Raw genomic sequence first — 23,114 nt, forward strand, 5'->3', positions numbered from 1 at the left:
AATTTGAAAGTTTATTTAATAACTGACAGCTGACTGGAAAACTATTCATAACCCATGGTAAATGTTTCTTCATGAGGAATTATGGTCCATGATGGTGCAGTCTTATTTTGAACATGTTTTTACAAAGCCTTTTGATGATAAAATTTTCATCAGTTAAGCTTAAAAAATCATCATGTTCAGTGAGTTCGGCAAATATATTTGGTTGTAGTTGAAAATTATTTTGCACATGTTTAGAAATCTAGGTCACTTTCCACCTCTTCTCCCTGCTGTAGTTATACACTTTCTCACAACATATATGTATCTTTAAATACATTAGCGTGGTATAAAAACTTGATTCAGCAGACCTCGATGTGCAGATAGTCAAGATATAAGCATATAGGCAAGTTCAGCTGTACACATTGCATACATGTAAGTACTTTTTTGATAGAAATACCCGCCCAAAATAAAATCAAGAATAGGTAAAATTGGATTTCAGGAATAGAATTATTTCTGGGAATACTCCACGTAGTAAAAGAATATTGAAAAATTATTTTAAAATAATGTCTGAAGCATTGTTCTCATAAAGTACCATATCTATCTTTAATTTTTAATTTCAAAAACACGTCATTAGAACTAATATATAGTGTCATTGAATAAAAAGTGATTATTAAACTTAAAAGCAGTAAAATAAAAAAGCAAATATTTTTAAATATTTCAAAATCATTTTTTTAAATTTCTCAATATATTTCAAAATTCTTTGAAACAATTTCAAAATAATTTAAATATTATTTCAAAATTTATTTTGACTTTTCGTCATTTTGATCAGCCACCCTTACTGTAAATCTTTCCCCATAACCATCCCCTTCTGAGAATACTAAGCAAAAAATGAGTGCCGGGTGATCAGATGCGGAGAGGTGAAAAAGATAACGGCACCATATGAAAAATGAGGATAAAGGGCTAAAAAGTGGGATGCTTGCAAAATTACAATGATTTCATAACTAAGAACAATAAAAATGTATTAGCACTATGATTTTGTATATTTTTCTGAGGTTCTAATTTTTTAAGCAACTTTTGCATTTTTTATGGAACTCTTCATAAATTTTTACTGAGGCTATGTTGTTTCTCTCAGCAGTCCACTGAGAAGAAATCAGAAAAAATACCCTTTCTGCGTTTGCATTATGCCCTGGTATGCTGGATAAATATTCAGAAATTTTGAGCAGTTCTGAATGGCTAATTTATGGCTACAGAAAAAACAAAGAACTAGTGTGGAGCACAAAACCAGTTTATTCTTGAATCCAATCATTAGGCAATATTTTGAAAACATTCAGTAGTTACTAAGGTTTCAGATCAGGAACATAAGTGAGAACAGAACTTAAGAACTGTTCCAGATCTGGAACTATCTTTCATCTAACTATGTTTCAGATCTAAATTTACTCTATAGCACACTCCCGACTATCCGGGCTAACGATGGGGAGAGACGACACGAGTCATCGCAAAACACGGATAACCCAAACTTTCATTTAAATGTCTTGTAATGGTAATAATTTACGTAAAACAAAAATATTATATTATTTACGCAGTTATTCTGTTATTTTTGAGTGCTTCCCGGACTCACTTAGAGCTTTCTTCATAAGTCTGCGATCTTTTTAGTGGCTACAACAAGGTTTCACTCATATTATTACGGTTCCACATATGATCTGGTTTCGAAAACCACGCATCTGCAGCTTCATGATCAGGGATATACAAAAGTGGTTTGCACGAATGCTTCAAAACCACTTTGCGACGTCAGAAACAACACTTTCAGGCACCAAGCCACGTAGTCACGTCTCGCACGAGTTGCCCGGGTTGCAGCTGCAGCGGGACGTGTATCCGTGATCACGGAGCGAGATCGCGCACTGCGAGGCTTGAAATACAGGAACACGGAGCACCCGTGAATGCAGGTAGCATGCAAACTCTTCCATTTTACGAAGGGGAAGTCTAATGGAAATAATACGCCTGGTGTATCCTAGCATTAAAATACAATAATTCCAATAATTTTGTGTCCAACATTATTTTTTTATAAAGATCGCGGAAAATATTGAGTGAGAGTGAAAATCATGCACAGATAATCCACACCACGAATATACTGCACCTGGATAATTGGGTGTCTGCTGTATATGTAATCATTATTTTCAAAAAGGAGGACATTTTCCGATTCTTAAAAAATCCGTCCAGACACCGGACGAACATCTAAAATGAGGACATAATTGGATTAATTCGGACGTCTGGTCCCCCTATCCATGAGTGGTTAGCCGTATGCAGTGAGCATTCGAGCATGTAAGAAGGGTTTCCTGGTTATTAGGTAGCCCACAATGCAATAAAGTACTCGCACATTGCAGGTCTCTTAATCAGATTAAATTTCCCAATCAAAGTGAGACTTACCTTTGTTTTCTAAAATGCTGAGTAAACTTAAGCTTCCAATAATTTATGCTCAAACATGTTAATTTTGTACACAAAAAAAATACACCGAGAGGAAAAAAGTTAATTTCAATAAATTCGTAGGAAAAAAAAACAGAAAATTAGTTCATGAATAATGTGCAAAATTCAGAAATTTCTAACATAAAGAGATTGTGACTATTCTCACACTTGATTTCTCCATGTTCCTGGGTTTCACCGCGTGGATTTTCTTTGTGACGACAGTTTCGCCGGTATTCCAACCGGCGTCTTCAGGTCGATGTCGGGATTCAATTTTTGGTGACTTATATAGTTCATTTTTGGCGCCAATTTTTCATACTGGATGCTGATTGGTCCACCTTCTTTTCTCTCGTATGACCCTCTTCCACGAGCTGTGGAGAGGGTAGCCGTCTTCTCTATTCATGTTTTCCGGTGTCTTGAATATTTCGATAGCCTCCTTTATTAGATGCCTTTATTAGCCTCCTTTATTAGATAGCCTCCTTTATTTATAGCCTCCTTTATTTAGAAGACGGCTACCCTCTCCACAGCTCGTGGAAGAGGGTCATACGAGAGAAAAGAAGGCGAACCAATCAGCATCCAGCATGAAAAATTGGCGCCAAAAATGAACTATATAAGTCACCAAAAATTGAATCCCGACATCGACCTGAAGACGCCGGTTGGAATACCGGCGAAACTGTCGTCACAAAGAAAATCCACGCGGTGAAACCCAGGAACATGGAGACATCATCTAGACAACGCCGCGGAAAACTACGCATCAAATTCTCACACTTGTTGGGCATACTCTAATATATCCATAATGTCAAAATGTATGTATGTTCCAATTTTGCTTGCTCCCATTATTAGATGTTCAACTGCCCTCTAATTTATGTCATTTCATTTGCTTTTTGTGCCTCAAAAAAAATTCCTGAGACTAATAATCAGCACATATTTTTGTTCATACATTGATGATCACTTTACACTGAATCATGAGTTAGTATTTTCATGGCCTTTTCTTCTATGGATGCATACAAATAAAAATAATGCAAGTGGGATTTTTTCGTAAAATTTATTTTTTTGCAGCCCAATTATTTCATGGAGGGAATTATTTAGTAGTAGCTATTTTGGAGTTCTTAGCAGCAGAAAAAAATCATGACTTTCCATCCAATAGGAATGGAGTTATGGATGAAAATAAAAATCACCATACATTGCATCTTGCAGCACTGTAGGGGTCCTTACCAAATTTCACTTGCCCGTATTTTATGAATTACTGGACACTAACAGTTCACAAAATCTCTTTTCACACCAAAATGAATGGACACACTTTCATGAACATTGGTGTCTTGGGTACCAGAGCCAGGTATATTGGAATGGACTTGGAATGAACCATCATCAATTTTGGCAACCTTATGATGATTGCAAGTCAATCAAAACACATGTAGCAGAGTTGTGAAATAAAATTAAGTGGGCAGTACAATATTTTGTGTATCCTTGATATCCTTTTCCATGATATCTCTCCCCAAAAAAGTTGCCTTTAATGACAATGACATTGATTTGAAGTGACACTGTATTCTTATTGCTTCATATCAAATTTTATAAAAATACACACGCATACACATTTACGTGGGGTAGAAAAATATAACAAGATAAATAATAATTTAAAAATATTATTTGATTATTATACATAAAATGCCATCTTAAAACTTAATATACATATTTACAATTCATAGAGTTTGGATATGCAGTATTTAGCGATAGGGATACTTTGAAATTACCATAATATTCCAGAAAACTTAAACAATCCCCAAAACAACAATTGCAATGAAAAGTAGAATTATAATCATCCAGTAGACTGAAAAGAAAGAAGAAAAATTATTTATGATTTGAAAAATTATTATTCATATAATATAATATTATGTATTCAGATAGTCTGCAAGATTTATAACATACAGTGCAACCTCGATAAAACAAGACCCCACGGTGCTAATATAAACACTCGCTATAGCAAATTGTCGCTTTACTGGAGGTGGAACAAATAATAGCCAATATACCTATTGCAAACAGTTATACAGGAACAGGAGAGGTGCGGCGACAGAGAAATTTCAATCCGATAAACGTAAGCATAAACCCAGACGAAAGGCGGTGTTTTTTTAATCACTAAATTTCCTTCCTTATACAACAACTACCTAATCAAACAATTTATAAGTGCCGCACTGAATAAAAATTAAGCAAAGCATTGCTTTGTCAATCATTATGCCAATGCACAACCGACGAAGCCATTATTCTATGTACTTAATTAGTGCATTTACGTAATCATTCTTTTATTTTGGTATTTTCCACCGAAAATTCCAAAAACAACTGATAGAACTGTATTACGGAAATTTAATGTCTCAAATGCCATTCCATTCCAAAATTCCATTGGTGTATGTTTATTATTCCTGTACCTTAAGCAGCAGTTAAGTGAAATAACATATTGCATTTGTTTCTGCAGACGAAAACGGTGGAAGGTTGTATAACGATCCTGCCTCGGAAGACATTTCTATCGTATAATGTAACATCTTCATTATCTAAGGTAAAAAGTTTGCTAAGTTTGCGTTGTTAAAAAAGGTTCCTTTTTGAGTGTTACACTAGCGACGTATTCGAAATAAGACACTGAGCAGCACTGCAACAAGCACTGCAACAAAAACAATTAGAATTAAAATTGGTAATGTAATAAAAGATATTAACGTGATATTATTTCACGAAAAAAATAAGCAGATATAATGAATGCTGATGTCACTTAAGTAAAACAGAAGATAGATACTACGACAAATATAACTCATATGGGTAATATTTGCGACAAAGATACGGAAAGGCACCTGATGGACCCTTAGGCCAAAAATCTTAAGAGTATGAATTTATTGATTTAACATTCTCAATAATAACTGCGAAACATGAAAAAGGAATGCAGAATTTTTTAAATGAAATAAACTAAAATCGCAGCACCAGTTCTTCACATATGGCATCTGTGGCAGCGTCAAATAAGAGTCAGTTTCTGTTAGTTCTTCCAGTGTCCACCAGGGGATGCCCAGCCGCCTGGGTGACGGAAGAGAGTGCTAATACGACTTCTACCACTGACCCGCATACTTCACCCTTGTGAATAATGCATTGTGATCGTGACTATTACTTGTAACCGCAACAGAGAATAAATACTTCCATCAGGACAATTCACGCTGAGTATCATTGTACATTAGGGCGGATCGCAAAAATCGATTTTTTTCAAATCCATCTGGCCCAATGAAAAAAAGTTGTGGGACCGATAAAAAATAAGGCCTGAAAAATTTGAGACCTGTACGTGAACCCCTGACCCTCGCTCAAATGCAATTTAGGGGGGGAGGGTCAAAATTCGAAAAATATAATATTTTATGGTCATTCCCTATAGATTTTGCCATGTTACTGCCCTTTTAGGGCAAATATTTCGTGCATTTTGACGTATCTGCCACCGTTTAGCCACAAAATGCCTAATTTGAGTCCGCGTCCGCGAAGAAAATATTCCAACGCCCACGCAGCGTCGCGGATACCAGAGCCGCAGGCCGATCCCTTCCCCTCCACGCTCGCTTCTCCCCCTCCCACGCCTCTGACACAGCAAAATTCATCCCGCGCATGCTGCTAGGAGGTCGTTTATCTTTCATAATATAAATCAGAAGATGGTAGACGGTAAAAAACGATGCGTAGTGAGACAACTTGTCCCTTATTTGGCACCTCGTCGGCGTTAAACAAATCGATGTTACCTACTTTTAGAGAAGTGATGAAATAATTTTAGACCTGCGCACGCAGGAAAGGAGACTACGGTCTATGAAGACGCCTCTCGAGGGGCTATGAAGGTGTGCAAACTATGGTGACGCGCTTCTCTTCCATTATGAATGTGACTAAATAGATTTAGCGGTACCACAGGAAGTACTAAAACTTACGAAAATCTAATACTACTAATAGGCCAAAAGTAGGGTTTTATTGAAGTATAAGACTCAAACAATTTTAAAGGAACATTTTAAATTATGCGATATATTTGCGTGTAAGTGCATGGAGGAGCATAAGGTTCCCCCAATGAGAAGTATTTTGAGAGACAATCTGACGAAAAGAAAGATGATGGCTGCTGGATTGAACCCTAAAGAAACTCGACAACTTAGGAAAAAAGGGAATCGTAGGCGAGCGTTGAGTCATCATCGTCAATTCTTGCACGGGAAAATAGTATCAAAAGTTTTCTTCATCAATTCATCCGAAGAAAATTAAAATGGCTAGAAATTAGCCGATTCGTATCTCTACTTTCCTCATGAAATAAACATTAAGGACTATAACCTCAAATTGGAACTTCTTCGGGGAAAATGCGTCTGCCAACTGTGATAGAGGTATATGCAAGAACCAAGCAACAGCAATGATCGTTCCCGCAACTTTAGCTGACGCAAAAGTCATAACTTCGTAAGATATATCAAAGCTAGTGTACCGGAATTACTTACGTAGACAGAAAAAGATGCTAATTACTGTGAATAAGAAAAGAGAGGTGTCATCAAAGGGTCTCATTTTATTGGAATGAAAGACCATACTCTTGTCTGATGAAAAAAGGGAAGAGGACTTATCAATACAAGTTTATAGTGTGTGGTGTTAGTTGAAGAAACAGGGTCCCACTTTTGGAGGTTTGCCTCCCCCGTCGGAGGATTAGCAAAAGTTATAAAATCGGCGATTATCGATTCCTTTCCAAGTGAAAATTAGATACACAGAATTAAAAAGGATTTGATTATGATGGTACCAAGCGAATACCGCCCAAAAAGGAGGCATCATCCCTTTGCTATAAGCATAATTCCAACATCCCTTGCAGCGTGGGTAGACTCTTCTCGGGATTCCCACCGGGTTAATTTTTCCATAATGGCCAACATTTCAAGCTCCGACTGGGGGCTCATCCTAAGAGATAAATTTTGTTGAACCCCAAAAAGAGTTTACCCACATCATTCGCCGGGAAAGCATCAAATCGTATTTCATCCCTTCCAGTGGTCTATTTGCTAATTGCACTATGTTGACTTGGATTTGCGACATAAACGTTGGGAGGGTAATCTAGGGACCCAATATGCGTTTCCGCAAGGATGCGTTTGGCGACCAATCCGAGATATTTTTTAATTGCTGGATTTTAATATCGACGTAAAGTACTACCCGCTGATGATATGTTGGAGAGAGACTCCGGTTCCTTCGGCTATATCCGAGCTTAGCAGTGTGGAATTTAAAAATCTATTGATGAAAGTTCAAATTTAAATTTCAATATTCCTTTTATTATACATACGGACGAGAGATTCGCGAAAGAATTTACCAAAACTTTGTTGACAGCAGCAAAAGACAAGGAATGACAATAACATAAGAAATACAGACTGGGAAGCAGGTAATTGAATAATTCATTCGTGATTGTTCCTCACTGGACGATGCTGATAAATCAAATATTAGTAAGACTAACGAAGAAAGACGCACTTGGTGTGAATTTTGCTGCATCTGGGGCGTTCGATAGGGGAGCGGGGAGGGTACGCCGGCGGCCTTCACCCTTATTCATCCATTTAGTCACAGCTGTTGGACAATACCGGAATAGAAGTGCATAACCTAAGTTCCCAAACCTTCATAGCCACTCGAGAGGCGTCTTCAAGACCGTAGTCTCCTTTCCTGCGTGCGCAGGTCTAAAATTATTTCATCACTTCTCTAAAAGTAGGTAACATCGATTTGTTTAACGCCGACGAGGTGCCAAATAAGGGACAAGTCGTCTCACTACGCATCGTTTTTTACCTTCTACCATCTTCTGATTTATATTATGAAAGATAAACGACCTCCTAGCAGCATGCGCGGGATGAATTTTGCTGTGTCAGAGGCGTGGGAGGGGGAGAAGCGAGCGTGGAGGGGAAGGGATCGGCCTGCGGCTCTGGTATCCGCGACGCTGCGTGGGCGTTGGAATATTTTCTTCGCGGACGCGGACTCAAATTAGGCATTTTGTGGCTAAACGGTGGCAGATACGTCAAAATGCACGAAATATTTGCCCTAAAAGGGCAGTAACATGGCAAAATCTATAGGGAATGACCATAAAATATTATATTTTTCGAATTTTGACCCTCCCCCCCTAAATTGCATTTGAGCGAGGGTCAGGGGTTCACGTACAGGTCTCAAATTTTTCAGGCCTTATTTTTTATCGGTCCCACAACTTTTTTTCATTGGGCCAGATGGATTTGAAAAAAATCGATTTTTGCGATCCGCCCTATTGTACATCCTATACCATCCCATACATCATATATCTCGTACTGCAAGGGTCTTGTCGGGGAGTACGTTGTAAAAGAGTTCCGTTTCGTCCATGTTATATCACGCGGGGAATACTTATTAAGATACTTAAGATCGGGGTCCTATCTTCTAAGACTTCGACTTTACACCGCAGGCATCACGAGCAAATATGACGGGAGATAATGCTTTGGTGCTTTGAATTAGTATAATCAACCCTCCGAACTCTGGAAGTTCTCCATTTGCAATCTATCCCTTGCTTAGACGTGTTTGGTGCTTTTTGGCCATGGTATCTACCATCAAATGCTTTCTATTCGCGCAACTCACGGACGTGCAAGTATTCTGCCGACTGCTTTCTGCCGCCCGAGGAACAAAAGAAGATCAACCATTTGCGAATGTTAATGCCACAATATTTTCAACAAAATGAACTACTTATTTATCGAATGACAGTTTACTGCATGAATTTGAGACTGAGCACTCCATGTTAACTTCATTTCTAACAGATTGCAAGAAATTACAGAGCTTAGGGACTCTTGGTGAAAGTTTTCCGGCGATGGAAACTCTCGCTATGGCGATTGCCAACACAAAAAGGGCCTGTAAAAACGAATTTTTTCACATGCTTATTATAAAGTTAATTGACAGTGCCTTGGCTATCTCTCGTAATGGCGGGGATCTAGCAATAGCCCGTACTCACTTTAATGAGGTTCCACTGTAAAGTAATGTTCTTAAGACTAAATTCTACATTTCTGACAAAGACTCAAAATGAGCAATGACTAGTAAAAGTATCACATTAACAAAAGTGATTTTCACAACTGTTCACAGACCATTGTCCATCAGTGCTGTTATGTATTTCCCTCTATGTTTAATCTTGGATTTTAAAAAAATGCATTTTTCATGAAACAGTCCTCCAATACTCCATAGTTTTTAATATCATAGAGTGAGTACTTTAATTTTTAACTATAAATTTAGAATAATTCATGACTTGTTGCTTTGATAGGCAATCTGACACACACAACTAAATGCTATGAAATACATTCCTATGTCCAATGTGAAAATCGCATGTTGCATCATCCTTAGCTCAAGTTTTCATTATTGGCAAATTTGATTCAGAAGCATATTATTCACTCGGTTGTGTAGTCAGGAAGGGGTTACCTAGATGGCAATGGACTCTTACTCATTTAACTAGGTTAGATTTCTAGCTGCATCCAACTTAAAGTGTAACCATTCTAAATTTTTTTGAAACAGGAACAAGCATCACAAAGGCATTTCATGGGATATAAATCATTTCTTCGAGAATTTCCCTAACAATTTCATTGTTAATGAAAGAATACTGATTTTCTCACAACTAAAAAATCAACTGTATAGTTCATTCAAAATATTAAATTACTCGCCAATTAGATATACTCTCATGCATTTCGGAAAGATAGTGTGTACACTAATGTAAATTCCATACAGATCCAAAAATTTTGTATTGAAGTAAGACACAAAGGAAACAAAATGTTCTGTCAACTTACCCCACGTCTTGTCCTTCCTGACAATGGTCCCAATCTGCTTCGTTTCCCTTCGTATTCTGGTATCAGTGTTCTCCATGTTTTCAGTCAGGTCATCAATTATGTCTGAAAATACACACAATAAATGTGATAGTGTGAAATTACCAATGTAACTGTTGCAATAACTTAAAACATTATTTTCATACTAAGAATAATAAACAATAGGGTGGTTTCCTATTATTTTTTTATTGCCTAAATCGAAAGATTATTACTCCTGGAGCGCGCATTTCACGCTCTTAGATTTTAGAATAACGATATCTATTTTTCACGATTAAAACGAAAAGTGAAAATTTTCAAGCGCATGAAAGCGCGACTGCTAAGTAGGAATGATGGGAAAACTCCGTGTGATATATTTCTGGTTCCAGCTGTCGGTGTGTGAGGTGACCTTGGGGCGAGGCTTGAGTGCTGAAACGACGCAGGCTGCTAGCAGGTAGCTGAGTACCCTGCTAGCAGGTAGCGCTTGGCTTAAATAAGGATTATTATTCCCCTACCAACAAAGAAAACTTTCCGAACTTAGGTATTTTTAATGTGTGATTATTAAGAGATGTTTCCCTGAGCTCTGTGCCTCATGCATGCGTTAGTAATCTCAGACAATGTAAAACTCCTATCTACTCTTATAGAAACTAGGTCCCTGTGACGTCACGTGGAGTGGAATCGCATGGGCGCCAATCTGGCCTTTTTCAAATGAGGTTAAAATTGACCCTTGCCATTCGTCTAAACCGGTATTTCTAAAACCAAATACAGTCGGATCCAGATTTAACGTCTTCGCATTCACCGTTTTTCCACATTTAGCGTTTATTTTTTGGGGTCCGGATTCATTCCCTATTAGGACAATGTAAAAATTATCCGTAATTAGTGTTTCCACATTTTGCGTTTTTCCGCATTTATGGTCGTAAAATTTTTCCCCCTCAAGATTTTTTTGCCTGATTTAATGTTTTTTAATGACGGTACATGCAATTGATCATCCAAATCTTCGAATTTCTGCTCATTAGCAAGAAGAGTCTGATAAAAGTTTACCAAGAGTCGATAGAATCTACCGGGGAACGCTCCTTCGACTGCTTTCTTCCGCGAATGCAGCGCTGGGACCTTCAACTCGCAAGCTGAGTGATTTGTCTTCTCGTTATGTTTCTCTCCCCTTCTGATCCAAACTCCAGGCACTTTTTGTATAAGATCCGATCTAATGCAGCTAAGTCATCCCTTAATAACCTCGAACTACCTTATCCTTCACTTCTTGAACTTGACTTCGATGATACGTGATGACTGAAGACACGAGCTATCCTCCGATGGCTGTTACAATGATGGTTTTCTCGTAATGTTTTCAATTGCTTTACTTTACGTTGCCATATTTGCTCCAATCAAACTAATGAAAATTTGGTAAAAATTGAGGATTATATTTTTTTATGATAAGGTTAGGTTATTACCAAATCTTTATAAATTTTTCCTCCAAAAACAGAATTCTAAATTTTAACGGAAATACCATGCAATGCATTAAAAGTCCATTGAGTCAATAATTTTGCATTGACTGAGCACAGTATCAATAATTTCTATTAACTATTTCAAATTATTTTGTAGACAGTTGATTTAGAATTGAAATTTACATGACGTTCACAATGAAGAGGATTCATGGAAACCTAGGCATAACTACTGTCCTTACTTTTTAACAAGATATTTTATTTTAGCTGCTGGGTGATTTACAGCACACATTGAACTTCCTGTCAGATAAATGGATTAATATTAAGGTTTGCAACTTTCTGGCCACTCTATGCTCTGAAAATAAGACTGTGCACTGGCTTGAAAAAGGTTTATACATACTTTAAACAGTTTGAAAAGTGAATTTTATAGAAGAACAAGGAAATTTAAAAAGATTTAAAGAAGGCAGTAAAGACAAATTTGTGTAAAGCCAATGTTAAGAAAGTTTGAGACATTTAAAAATGATTACAAGTCAGTAAATTTCTGTATTGTGAAGTATTAGACTTATTGATAGTTTATGTCCGTCTAAAGACAGTTCAAGGCCTTCCATCACAGTCTAAAGCAGGTTAAAAATATTTTTCAGATAAATATGCTTAATTCAGGATCAAAGGTGAAATTAATACAAAATTATATTCAAGCTCAAACGTACTCGAAGATTCTGTCGTCTGCAACTTTCTAAACAACTCTATAAGGTGGAAAGTATCATTAGAGTCGACATGCACTATTGATACTCGCACCAGTGCTCATCGTTTCTGCTCAGAAAATTCGCTGAAATCATTCACCATGTAAACCAGGCCTTTCATTCACAAGCGAATGATTTCATTCACAAGATCGTTCAAATGAAAATTCACTGTGTAAAATGGCCTTAACCCTGCAACCGTACACCTCCATTTCTGTTACACTAACCGTACACTGGGGTACTGAGTGCCCCTAAGAGTTAAAAAACATATAAAATGCAAAAACTTATTTTTATTATAAAAAACATTGAAAACACGTTATTTGGGCCTTAAATTATTGCAAAAACATAAATTGAATTACTTGTTTTGATATTTTATTAAATATAACAAAAGAATTAAGAAACCTTACATTTTCTATCAAAGTCTTCTAAAGATGCAGTTTTTTAGTTCGTTCAACTCTTTCAGCAGGCTTTGTTGCCCAACGGTACTTATTTTTACCCCTGAGAACACTTCTTTTAACTGAATAACATTTCCAGGGACCGTTTTTTCAACTGCATTTTGTTTCTGATTCTTAATATTCATATTCCAGGTGTTCTGGTTCAACTTGCAAGTCTTGTGCATCTTCATTTCGTCTAGGTCGTTTTCTTGCATGTGTTGTTTGTCCTTCTTCCCCTTCAAAATCACTTTCACCAAGAACAAACTCATCTTCAAATGCGTCGGGTGAAAAAAAGTCTGACAACATCATCTCCTTCCAAAATGTCTTATTCATTTTCACTTTTTGACTTATCTTCAAAATTCTTAGGCTCAGAGGAACGAGCTAACTCACTTAAAATGTCCTCCTCAGTTCGTAGCCTATCCATGACTAATACAGTGTAAAAATACTTCGGTAAAATTCCAAAAAATCTACGAAAACGAAATATACACACTTGAATAAAAACTCACACTAACCGTACACTGGGGTACTCAGTGCCCCAAAAACGTTCCAGAAAAGGAATGCGATGTGCCACGGTCACAGCAAACAAAGTAACAGACAGGTCGTAATGGTCAAGTAAAAGTCACGGGAGCCAGCGACAGCCAGTGCTGCCAAATAAAATTTACGACAAAGTTAAAATTCCCAGGGGCACTGAGTACCCCTGGAATTTGACTGGCAGTGAATACAGTCACAAACCCATGATGAATCGGTACGCACACCTTTCCATGAAAGGGTTAAGAAATATATTTTATTGATATTGACCACATATTTAGCAAGCAGACCAATATAAAATGGTTAAGGCCATCAATATCAAAATCAAAATTGGCAACAAAAATTTTTCATGGCAGTATGAAACACAATGCCACAAAAATTGATAAAATATGAAACAGTAGGAAACAAAACCACAGGATACCATGAGTTGCTGACTCACAGAAAATATGACTGAGTATTATTAGGCTAGGAGGCAGAGAATACAAAGCTAGAAGTAAAATTTTACAAAGAGACACACACCTCTGAAATCGATATCCCCATGGAATTTATAAAGAACTATCAAATAAACTAATACAGTGGAACTTGGTTATAACGGCATCGGCTGTAACGTCAACTCGGGTTTAACGTCACATTTTATACAGACCAGCCAAAATTGAACATTTTATGTTGTACGAAAACCTGTTTATATCGTCAACAAATATTGCGACGCTCGGGTATAGCGTCAAAAATTTTGCGATTCTTAGGTTGCAAAAGTAGTAGTGTGATTGTATTATATCCCAAAGTTCATAGAAACCATGTGTAGAAACATCAAAAGCAAGCAATTTCTGAAAGGACTGTTCAAAAGAAGATCACAGATTTTTTTCGACAGTAAAGTAAGATTTTTATTAGGCTATAAAATATTTAATTGTGAATATCATTTTTTTATTAACGTTTTTTATTATACATATTCCAATGTACTAGTAGATTTCAATAAACAGTGTTGTATATAGCAGAACATTTACGTTTTTACTTTTTCCTGTCACTCAGATTTAAGGCTGATTTTTTTATAACGTCACTCGGATATAACGTTAAAAATCTTCTGGTCCCTTTGATGACGTTATAACCAAGTTCCACTGTATATATGTGGAGAAAAACTTTTTCAACAAGCTCCCAGAAATTATACCAGCATGAATAAAACACGACCTTTAGTAGACACATTCTTTGAAACTTATCACTCACCATTTTGGATGTCCACTTCATTACCAATCACTTTGGCAAGCTCTTTCTGGCGGGATATTACTTTAGATAACACCTCCAAACCCTCATCTTGCTCTGGAATTAAGAGTCAACTGTCAAAAATTGACGATAATATCTTCCCATAATGCAGAAGAACCTGAACGTAATCCTTAAATAGGTAAGCATGCAGAGGAGAGTGTTTCAAACTCTATCATAAAAATGATTGAGGATTAAGTAGATCCAGAACGTAAGTTAGAGTTAAAATTTCATATTTTATTGGTAAGCGATAATTTGATCCTCACATTTATTCTCCTAAAATGAATCAGGCAAGGAGCATTAAGGAACAAGATAGTACCGTTTCCATTGTTCCCCTGTAACTTGATATTTTCCTATTTTCCTGTGGGGTCTCGGAAAGGAAAAAAAAATGGCAGAGGCATTGGCTGATGTAGGGCCGAGTGTGGCTTCGTTAAATCTACGACGTTGTTATTATCCTACGGCGCTAAGTTTGCCCCGATTGTTGTCCAAGCTCTTGGGAAGGTTCATGCTATGTGCCTTTTGTGTTTTGCCTTAAAGTTTTCATGGCTGCAATTCTATTGCATTCCTCCTGCGAGAGCATTTAAACAAAATTGTTCGTGAATAGGACAAGCATCGTAGAGCAACGGCGTATGCGAAGGGAGGATCTGAACTTTTTCTACTCCCTCTTCTGCCGCTATTACCGCCGCAGTTATCAAAATTTCCTCTTTCAATTAGTATTGAAAGAGGAAATTTTGATAACTGTCGAAATTCCAGGCATATGTCTGCAACACCGCGATAGTATAAAAAAAATGCCGCAAAATTTTTTTCTTCATAGCTTCGATGCTCAAAATAGGGGTGTGCCTCTTACACACGCTTATACGGTAATATCATAATATTTATTAAAATGTGTGGAAAATATGTTTCATGTGGAAAACAGTGAAATTATACCTTACTATTGAAATAATAATTAATGCCTTCCATGGATGGAATCAACGAGTAAACTTTAACAATGTTATGTTATGTGTGAGTTGAGTGTTGCTGTGACAATTAGCGGGAGAGGAACAATGAGGCAAGTAATGGTGGACGGCGAAGGGGGGAGTATGGCTGTAAAAGTTGTGGCGTGCGGGTGTGTCTTCGCTGCCCAGAGTTTTGCAGTGGAAGCTTTTCAAAGTGTTTTAATTTTGTGTCAGTGACATTTGTGTTTTAAGGAGTGATAATAAAAAACATTACATACTATTTAATTCGATGTCTTTAGTCAACTTAATTCACTGAAGAGGGTTGCATAGAAAATCAATCTTAAGTATTTTTTAAGAGAAGTTATATCTTACGTTTAACAACTGTCTGCTGCTGTTGACGAACGTCATTGATGGAGTAGTTTCCCGAAGGTAATTCAGCACCACCGACAGCATTTTCTTCCTCATCATCATCTCTCCAACCACTAACACCCATGTCAGCAAAAGAACGGGCTCCACGGCCACTACTTGTGGCTGGAAGGTTTCTAGAAGAAAGAAACATAAAAATATACGTGTATAAGGCATATACATTAGAGTATAACGAACATAAATGTTCATCATAAAGCAGCACATGATACCCAATTTTTAAACTGCTTGTGCTATATGGGAAGTCTGCGTTAAGGCAGTTTTACACAAGGCACATAATTGCACAAACCAAATGCATGTAAAAACACATATTGTGTAAAGCTGTTAAAATGCAGGAACAGATAAATAAATGCATTAATGCAATTAAGGGAATGTAAAATAGCCTAATTCTAAAATGACTTCACTCCCGATTGAGAAAAAGATGCCGCTAAAGATATGAAACTCCATGCCCAGTGTAAACCAGGCTTTAAAAGGAAGGATGTTAGGTAAGTTACAAAGGAGGTGAAGAAGGACAGGCATGGGTCATTTTGACAAAATAAAGATAGTTAAAGAAATGGGCATGAGTCATTTTGACTAAAAAAGATAGCAAATGGGACGTTTGAACAGTCGAATCACCTAATACCTAGAATAATGAGCGTTTTATGCTATACAATATTCTAGGACACTAACTACTCCCGTCCCATTTTTCATTAAACATTAAAAATATATTGCAATTTCCACTTTTTGACCCCATACTGCAGATCTTGACGGAAACTTTGATTTTGCTTTGTAGGATTTTGATGTTATGAATTTCCAGATAGAAAAAAGTCTGAATTTATCAGTGAAAATGTCATTTTTTACATTTATTTTCATAGAAAAAATTGGAACTATTATACAGGGTTATTCTAAATGACAGACCCATTTTCAATACTTCATACTTATTCAAGCACAAATCCAAAATGAACAAGCTATATACCAATGAAAAGAGTAAGTTTCAAAGTTTTTTTTTCGTGAATGGCAGGTGAGAGTCATGATTTCTATGTGAATAATACAGCCCACAAAGAAAATGTTGACATATATACTGATGAAGAAAAAAATAAGCCTGTATCTGATTCAGTTGAGACTATTGTTAACTATTAGGAATGTTAAGAATATTACAGAAGATAATGTAGAGCCCAAGATTTTAACAATAAGTAGTGAAAATATTGAGGATGATGAAAAGGAGGTAGTGCAATACTCCGATAGTAAGTCAGATGGGGAAAATGAGGGCAATGTAGAAGTTGATACAAGAAGTAAGTACCTCATTAGATTGAAAAAGATTAGTTAGTATTGTTTTTTTATTGTTCACTAGCAGGCTACCCAGCGTTGCTCAGGATGGATAGTACCCAGAGAATTAAGTACCTTGGAATTCATGGCCACGTAGCTGGATTTATATGTTCTCTAAGTGACCATGTTAAGAAGTGTGTTCACCCAGAAGGGAGTCCAACCGCAGAAGTAGTATGACATGACGTAACAAACAGTAATGAGAAACCAAGCAAATATCGCATCGAACACAACTAAAAAAAACACTACAGAGTTTGGAAGCATGAGATGCACCTATGTAATAACTTTGGTCACAATCCATGCATTGGTATAGAAACTCTTAACAGACAGACAAACAGACATGTTTTTACACATGCATACAGATGTTGATGAGCTCGGGAACTTGCGAATTTGCCTGCTTGAAAGAACTTGGTTCAAAAGGGTCTTGTTATAACTATTTATGGGAGAAAGTTGTCGAGGAGGAGCTTGATGCTTTTGAAACTAATCACACTTGGGAATATGTATATGGATATGCCTGATTGAAAGAACTTGTTACAGAATAAGTGGGTACGTATTTAAATTATAGCAAGACGAAAATCGTGATGCTGTGAAATTCAAACCAATATTTGTAGCAAAAGGGTTCATGCAGTGGCATGGGGTAGTTCTTAATGAAAATCTCTCTCCTGAAGTGCATTTTCAATGCCAAAGACTAGTGTTTGCAAATATAATTGGTCAATTCACCATTTGGATGCAACATGTGTATTTTTGGGCAGTGAACTGGTGGAGGAAATTGATACAGCTCAGCTGGAAGGGATTGTTAGAAAGACTTGTGAAGGGAAGGTCCATAAGTTAAATAAGAACCCAGCATGATGGTTATGTACAGCATGTAACTGAAAAATACGAATTTCAACTTCTAAAATGGGCAAATCGCCTACACCACAATATGTATGAAAACTTTTAGGTGATACCCTTATAAGGGCATTTATATGTTTCTATGAGGAGTTAACCAAAGACAAAGGAGCTTTCACACTTATTGTTCATAATAGTCGATCCAAATTAAAGGCCTAATGCCATCAAGGTTCATGTCCAAGACACGAGTAAATAGATCTCTTCTTCAGTAAAGAGAAAAAAACACTTGAATAGGTACAAAATTAATTTACGTAATGATTAATTTACGTAATCTCTCTGTAGTAAAATATCAGTTTCAGTAAAAACCTAATCAAGGTTTTATTCAGCAAGAATAACACAGTTTAAGTAAACAACTTAAGTGTTGCCACGACAAATACAATTATTAAAATTAAGATCAACAACATAGTATATTTATACCACATTCACCCCCACTAAAAATCGATTAGTATCTGATGTAGTCATTTAGATAGGCTGGTAGCCTTCGCTGCCGTCCACGTGGAGAACCTTTCTGTGGAGATGGACTCTTGGGTTGTTCAGAGACACTCTTACTCGAATTAGGTATGCCCTTATCTTGCCCTGTCTCTTCATCGCATGAGGAGTTTTGTGATGTCAGTTCTCCGGAGTCAATAGATGGGCTCAAGGGAGGTCCGTCAAGCTTGACTGGGAAGTCCCCTCTTGGAGCCAAATGTCTAATGGAAACACTTGATTCTTGCCCATTGGGAAGCTTTACATATGCATAGTCTGGATTTGCCTCTATTAATTCGACTTCCTGAACAATCGGGTCATACTTGCTGTGCCGCAAATGGTTTTTCATTAAAACTTGACCTGGTTTAGTTAACCATGTAGGCAAGGAGCGACCATTGAAAGATCTTCTGGGATGAGTGAACATACGTTCATGTGGGGTAGCATTTGTTGAGGTGCACAACAGTGATCTAATAGAGTGAAGTGCTGACTGAAGCACTTCTTCCCATTGTTCTGTCTTTAACCCTTTTGACTTTAAGGTCAAAAGTACAGTCTTCCATATTATTCCATTGTATCTTTCGACCTGACCATTTCCTTGGGGGCTGTAGGCAGTAGTTCTACTTGTAGCAACGCCTAAGGAGGTGAGAAATGATTTCAGTTCATGTGACATGAACGAAGCTCCTCTGTCGGAATGTATATAAGCTGGTGTACCAAAGAGCGAAAACACCATAGTCAATACTCTCACAACAGTAGATGCCGAAATATCTGTACAAGGAAATGCAAAAGGGAACCTTGAATATTCATCAACAATAGTCAGTAGAAAACGGTTCTTGGATGAGCTAGGTAAGGGTCCTTTGAAGTCTAAGCTTAATCTCTCAAATGGAGAAGTTGCCTTTATAAGCTGCCCTTCATTTCTACAGAATCGAGGTTTTAATTCATTGCAGCAGGTGCAAGAATTAATCACTCCTTTAATTTCTTCTAGTGTGTAGGGCAGGTTTTTAGCTCTAACCCAGTGGTGCATTCTTGTTACACCCGGATGACATAAAGCATCATGTAGTTCTTTGAGGTTCATTCTTCCCTCTAAGTAGGTACTTGCTGTAATCCTCGACATTGTGTCTGCAGTTGTGTTTTGGTTGCCTGGTCGGTAAATGATATCGAATTTGTAATTAGCTAATTCAAGTCGCCATCTCATAATTTTCTCATTCTTTATTTTACTTGAGTGATACTGATCAAACATGAAGGCAACAGACCTCTGGTCAGTGATGACCTCAAAATGTCTTCCGATAAGGTAGTGTCTCCAGTTCCTCAGTGATTCCACAATAGCATAAGCTTCCTTCTCAACAGAGGAATGTCTTTGCTCAGCTGCATTAAGTGTCCTAGAGAAAAAGGCAATGGGACGTTCGGCTTGACTCAGGGTGGCCCCAATGGCAAACTCTGAAGCGTCAGTTTCTACTCGAAAAGGTGTATTTTCTTCTATTGCAGAGAGTGATGCCTCTGCTACATCTTTCTTGAGTGAATTGAATGTTGTCACAGCTTCTTCAGACAGCGGGAATGGTCCTTTTACCAGAAAAGGGCGAATCTTCTCTGAAAATTTGGGAATCCATCGGCAATAGTGAGCAAACATACCTAAGGTTCTCTGAAGGGCTGGCATGTCATTTGGGACAGGTAGGTTCATCAAAGGTGCAAGCCTATCCGGATCAGGCTTTATAACTCTATCTTCGATCAGATATCCTAATATTTTCACAGATTTAGTTGAATATTTACATTTATCTTGGTTTAATGTCAGATTATACTTTTCTACTGCACCTAAAAATCTTTCCAAATTTTGGTCATGTTCCTGTTGGTCATGGCCGCAAACTGTTACATCATCTAGATAAGGAAAAGTACCTTTGAGCTTTTCTTCCTTGATAATTCTGTCAATGTTTCTCTGGAAAGCTGGGACACCGTTAGTTACCCCGAAAGGAATTCTGCGGAACTGGTAAAGTTTTCCAGCAGCTTCAAAAGCAGTATATGGCTTATCTGATTCTAGAATAGGTACTTGGTGATAGGCACTCTTGAGGTCAATGGTGCTGAATATCTTGTATTGTGATACATTCCGTACCAACTCCTCTATTCTTGGGAGAGGGTAGGCATCAAGCATTGTAAATTTATTAATAGTTTGTGAGTAGTCAACTACCATCCTAGGTTTATGATTTTCTCCCTTAACTACAAAAACTTGAGCACGCCATGGTGAGTTACTAGGTTCTATTACACCTTCTTTGAGCAATTTTTCCACTTCAGCAGCGATGAATATTTTGTCGGATTCTGTGTGACGTCTTGACTTAGTTATGACGGGTTTGCAGTCTGGTGTGAGATTGGCAAATAGCGATGCTGCTGGAACTCGAGCAGTAGCTAGTGAGCAGATTTTAAGAGGTGTTTGTTCTCCATGGAATTCTATTTCTACAGATGAGTGACTCTTCAGAAGATCGTGCCCAATCAGGAAGTCAGCACACAGATTTTTCATGATTAACACCTTAATATTTGCATATGTATAGGTCTGAATCTTCAAGGTCAGCGTACCACATCCAGTAACATCAGAACTCAAAGAAGAATTAGCCATGGTTATCTTACCGGAGTAAGGCTTAACGACTATTCCGCATCTCTCCACAAAACGTTCATTCAAGAAACTAAGAGAACTTCCAGTATCGATAAGTGCATTTAGTTCCACTCCATTGATCAATACCTTAGTCATGGATTTTTGAAGGCATAGAGGTGCTGTTACTGCAGAAGCCAAAAACGACGTAGAAGCTGTTGAATTTGTAGATGAATGTTTAAATCTTGATTTACATACTTTTTGGTAATGTCCTTTTTTTCCGCAACCTCTACAGATAATATCCTTTGCTGGGCAAGAGTCCCTTGGGTGCCGTTTGTTACCACAAAAGAAACATTTTTCAGATCGTACCAAAGCAGCTGATGTTGTTGTAGTATCTTCAGGGCTATCTTCTCTATGGTCAGCAGCAGCAACAGGAGTTGAATCTGCTGTATTCAGATAAGACGCTGAATGTAGCTCAGCCAGCTCAAGTGACCTAGCCTGGTCATGGGCCTTCTCTAATGTGACGTTGGTGTTTTCCAGTAATCTTTCTCGAATACGAGAGCTCTTGAGGCCTCGTATGAAAGAATCCCTTATGTACTCATCTTTATATTTATCAGCTGTTACTGCTTGAAATTCACAATCTTTGCTCATTTGTTTTAATACCTGGAGATATTCATCGACTGATTCACCCGTCTGCTGAGTTCTAGATGCTAGGCAGTGTCTTGCAAATATTTCATTTCGTTTTGTGATATATAATGAATCTAGTATTTTGATGGCATCTGAGTAGTTTTCTGAGTCACTAATATACCGAAAGACGTTAGCAGATACATAATTGCAGAGTAATTGCAGTTTACCATCTTCTGAAACCTTGTTCACTTGGCCCAGGAAATTAGCAAATGTTCTTTTCCAGTGTTTCCACTTCGATTCAGCACCCACATGTGAAGGGTCAGTATCAAATCTTTCTGGCTTTAAAAGCTGTTCCATCTTACTAAAGAATTCTTGCTGAATAAATTGTAGTAAAATATCAGTTTCAGTAAAAACCTAATCAAGGTTTTATTCAGCAAGAATAACACAGTTTAAGTAAACAACTTAAGTGTTGCCACGACAAATACAATTATTAAAATTAAGATCAACAACATAGTATATTTATACCACACTCTCATCAACTTCTCGGATACTACTGACATAATTCGAACCCAAGAAACTGAAGAAGATATGAATCAATTAGTTAAGCATTTTCAATGAAAGCTGCGTCGAAAATTGGTCCACTGACCTTTCGCTGAATAATTCCTTCATTTGCCTCTCCTTGCTTCGCAAAACCTCTACCATTCGACTCCTTCTTTCTGCTTCCTGCTGAGTACTGCCAGGTCAATGCACATGAAAATTTGAATACAATAATCACATAGAAGTCATATAATAATGCATAATATAGGACCCAATAATTCAATGACAGGTGTATGATACATACATGGACTTCGACAAAGAAGCCTGCATTATTTTCTCCTTCAACTGAAAAACCTCAGAGGAGAATTGCTTCATTCTATACCTAATGGATGATGAAATTCGAGCATATTCCACGGACATTTTCTGCTCTTGACTTCGCAACGTGAATTGCTCCATGATTTCACGGTACAATTTTTCACAGCCTTCATGTTCAATGGCCCTAGAGATACATATAAAAAGATGACATTTTGTATGAAAATTAAACCATCTTTCATTCCTCTCATTTTGACTGAAATTAAATGTTCACAGACACGGACTTTAAATATAAAAAAGTCTTACCAAGAATCTTCCCCTACAGAGATGAGCGCCATGTTGATCCACAAACGTCAGGTATTTCACAACTCATTTGTTTCCGCAAATTGTTTTTAACAATTCATGTAAATAATGTAATAATTCCATATTCAAGGCCTATTTTGTTGTTATTTCTCTCGT

The 23,114-nt window shown here is 37.3% G+C and overlaps 2 protein-coding genes across 2 annotated transcripts; both read right to left on the minus strand.

Annotated features, from left to right (window-relative positions):
* Positions 1-4,060: 4,060 nt before the first annotated feature.
* Positions 4,061-23,114, minus strand: LOC124159084 (syntaxin-8). The gene is made up of 7 exons (XM_046534619.1): positions 22,962-23,114; positions 22,648-22,842; positions 22,453-22,539; positions 15,905-16,074; positions 14,565-14,657; positions 10,200-10,301; positions 4,061-4,261 (listed from the first exon to the last, which is right to left on the minus strand). Exons 1-7 carry the CDS (start codon positions 22,991-22,993, stop codon positions 4,203-4,205), a joined length of 738 nt encoding a protein of 245 aa, XP_046390575.1. The 5' UTR covers positions 22,994-23,114; the 3' UTR covers positions 4,061-4,202.
* Positions 18,563-22,247, minus strand: LOC124159083. Its single transcript, XM_046534618.1, has one exon. The coding sequence runs from the start codon at positions 22,161-22,163 to the stop codon at positions 18,588-18,590; it is 3,576 nt and encodes a 1,191-aa protein (XP_046390574.1). The 5' UTR covers positions 22,164-22,247; the 3' UTR covers positions 18,563-18,587.

The sequence above is a fragment of the Ischnura elegans genome, chromosome 5, assembly GCF_921293095.1.
Source record: "Ischnura elegans chromosome 5, ioIscEleg1.1, whole genome shotgun sequence".
Classification (NCBI taxonomy): Eukaryota; Metazoa; Arthropoda; class Insecta; order Odonata; family Coenagrionidae; genus Ischnura; species Ischnura elegans.

Bases quoted from the DNA above. Each gene is read 5' to 3' on its own strand.
- LOC124159083 (XM_046534618.1), bottom strand. From the start codon at position 22,163: ATGGAACAGCTTTTAAAGCCAGAAAGATTTGATACTGACCCTTCACAT.
- LOC124159084 (XM_046534619.1), bottom strand. From the start codon at position 22,993: ATGGCGCTCATCTCTGTAGGGGAAGATTCTTG. The intron at 22,843-22,961 runs GTAAGACTTTTT...ATGTATCTCTAG, and splicing joins TCTGTAGGGGAAGATTCTTG to GGCCATTGAACATGAAGGCT. The intron at 10,302-14,564 runs GTGAGTGATAAG...GTGTATTTTCAG, and splicing joins TGAAGTGGACATCCAAAATG to ACATAATTGATGACCTGACT.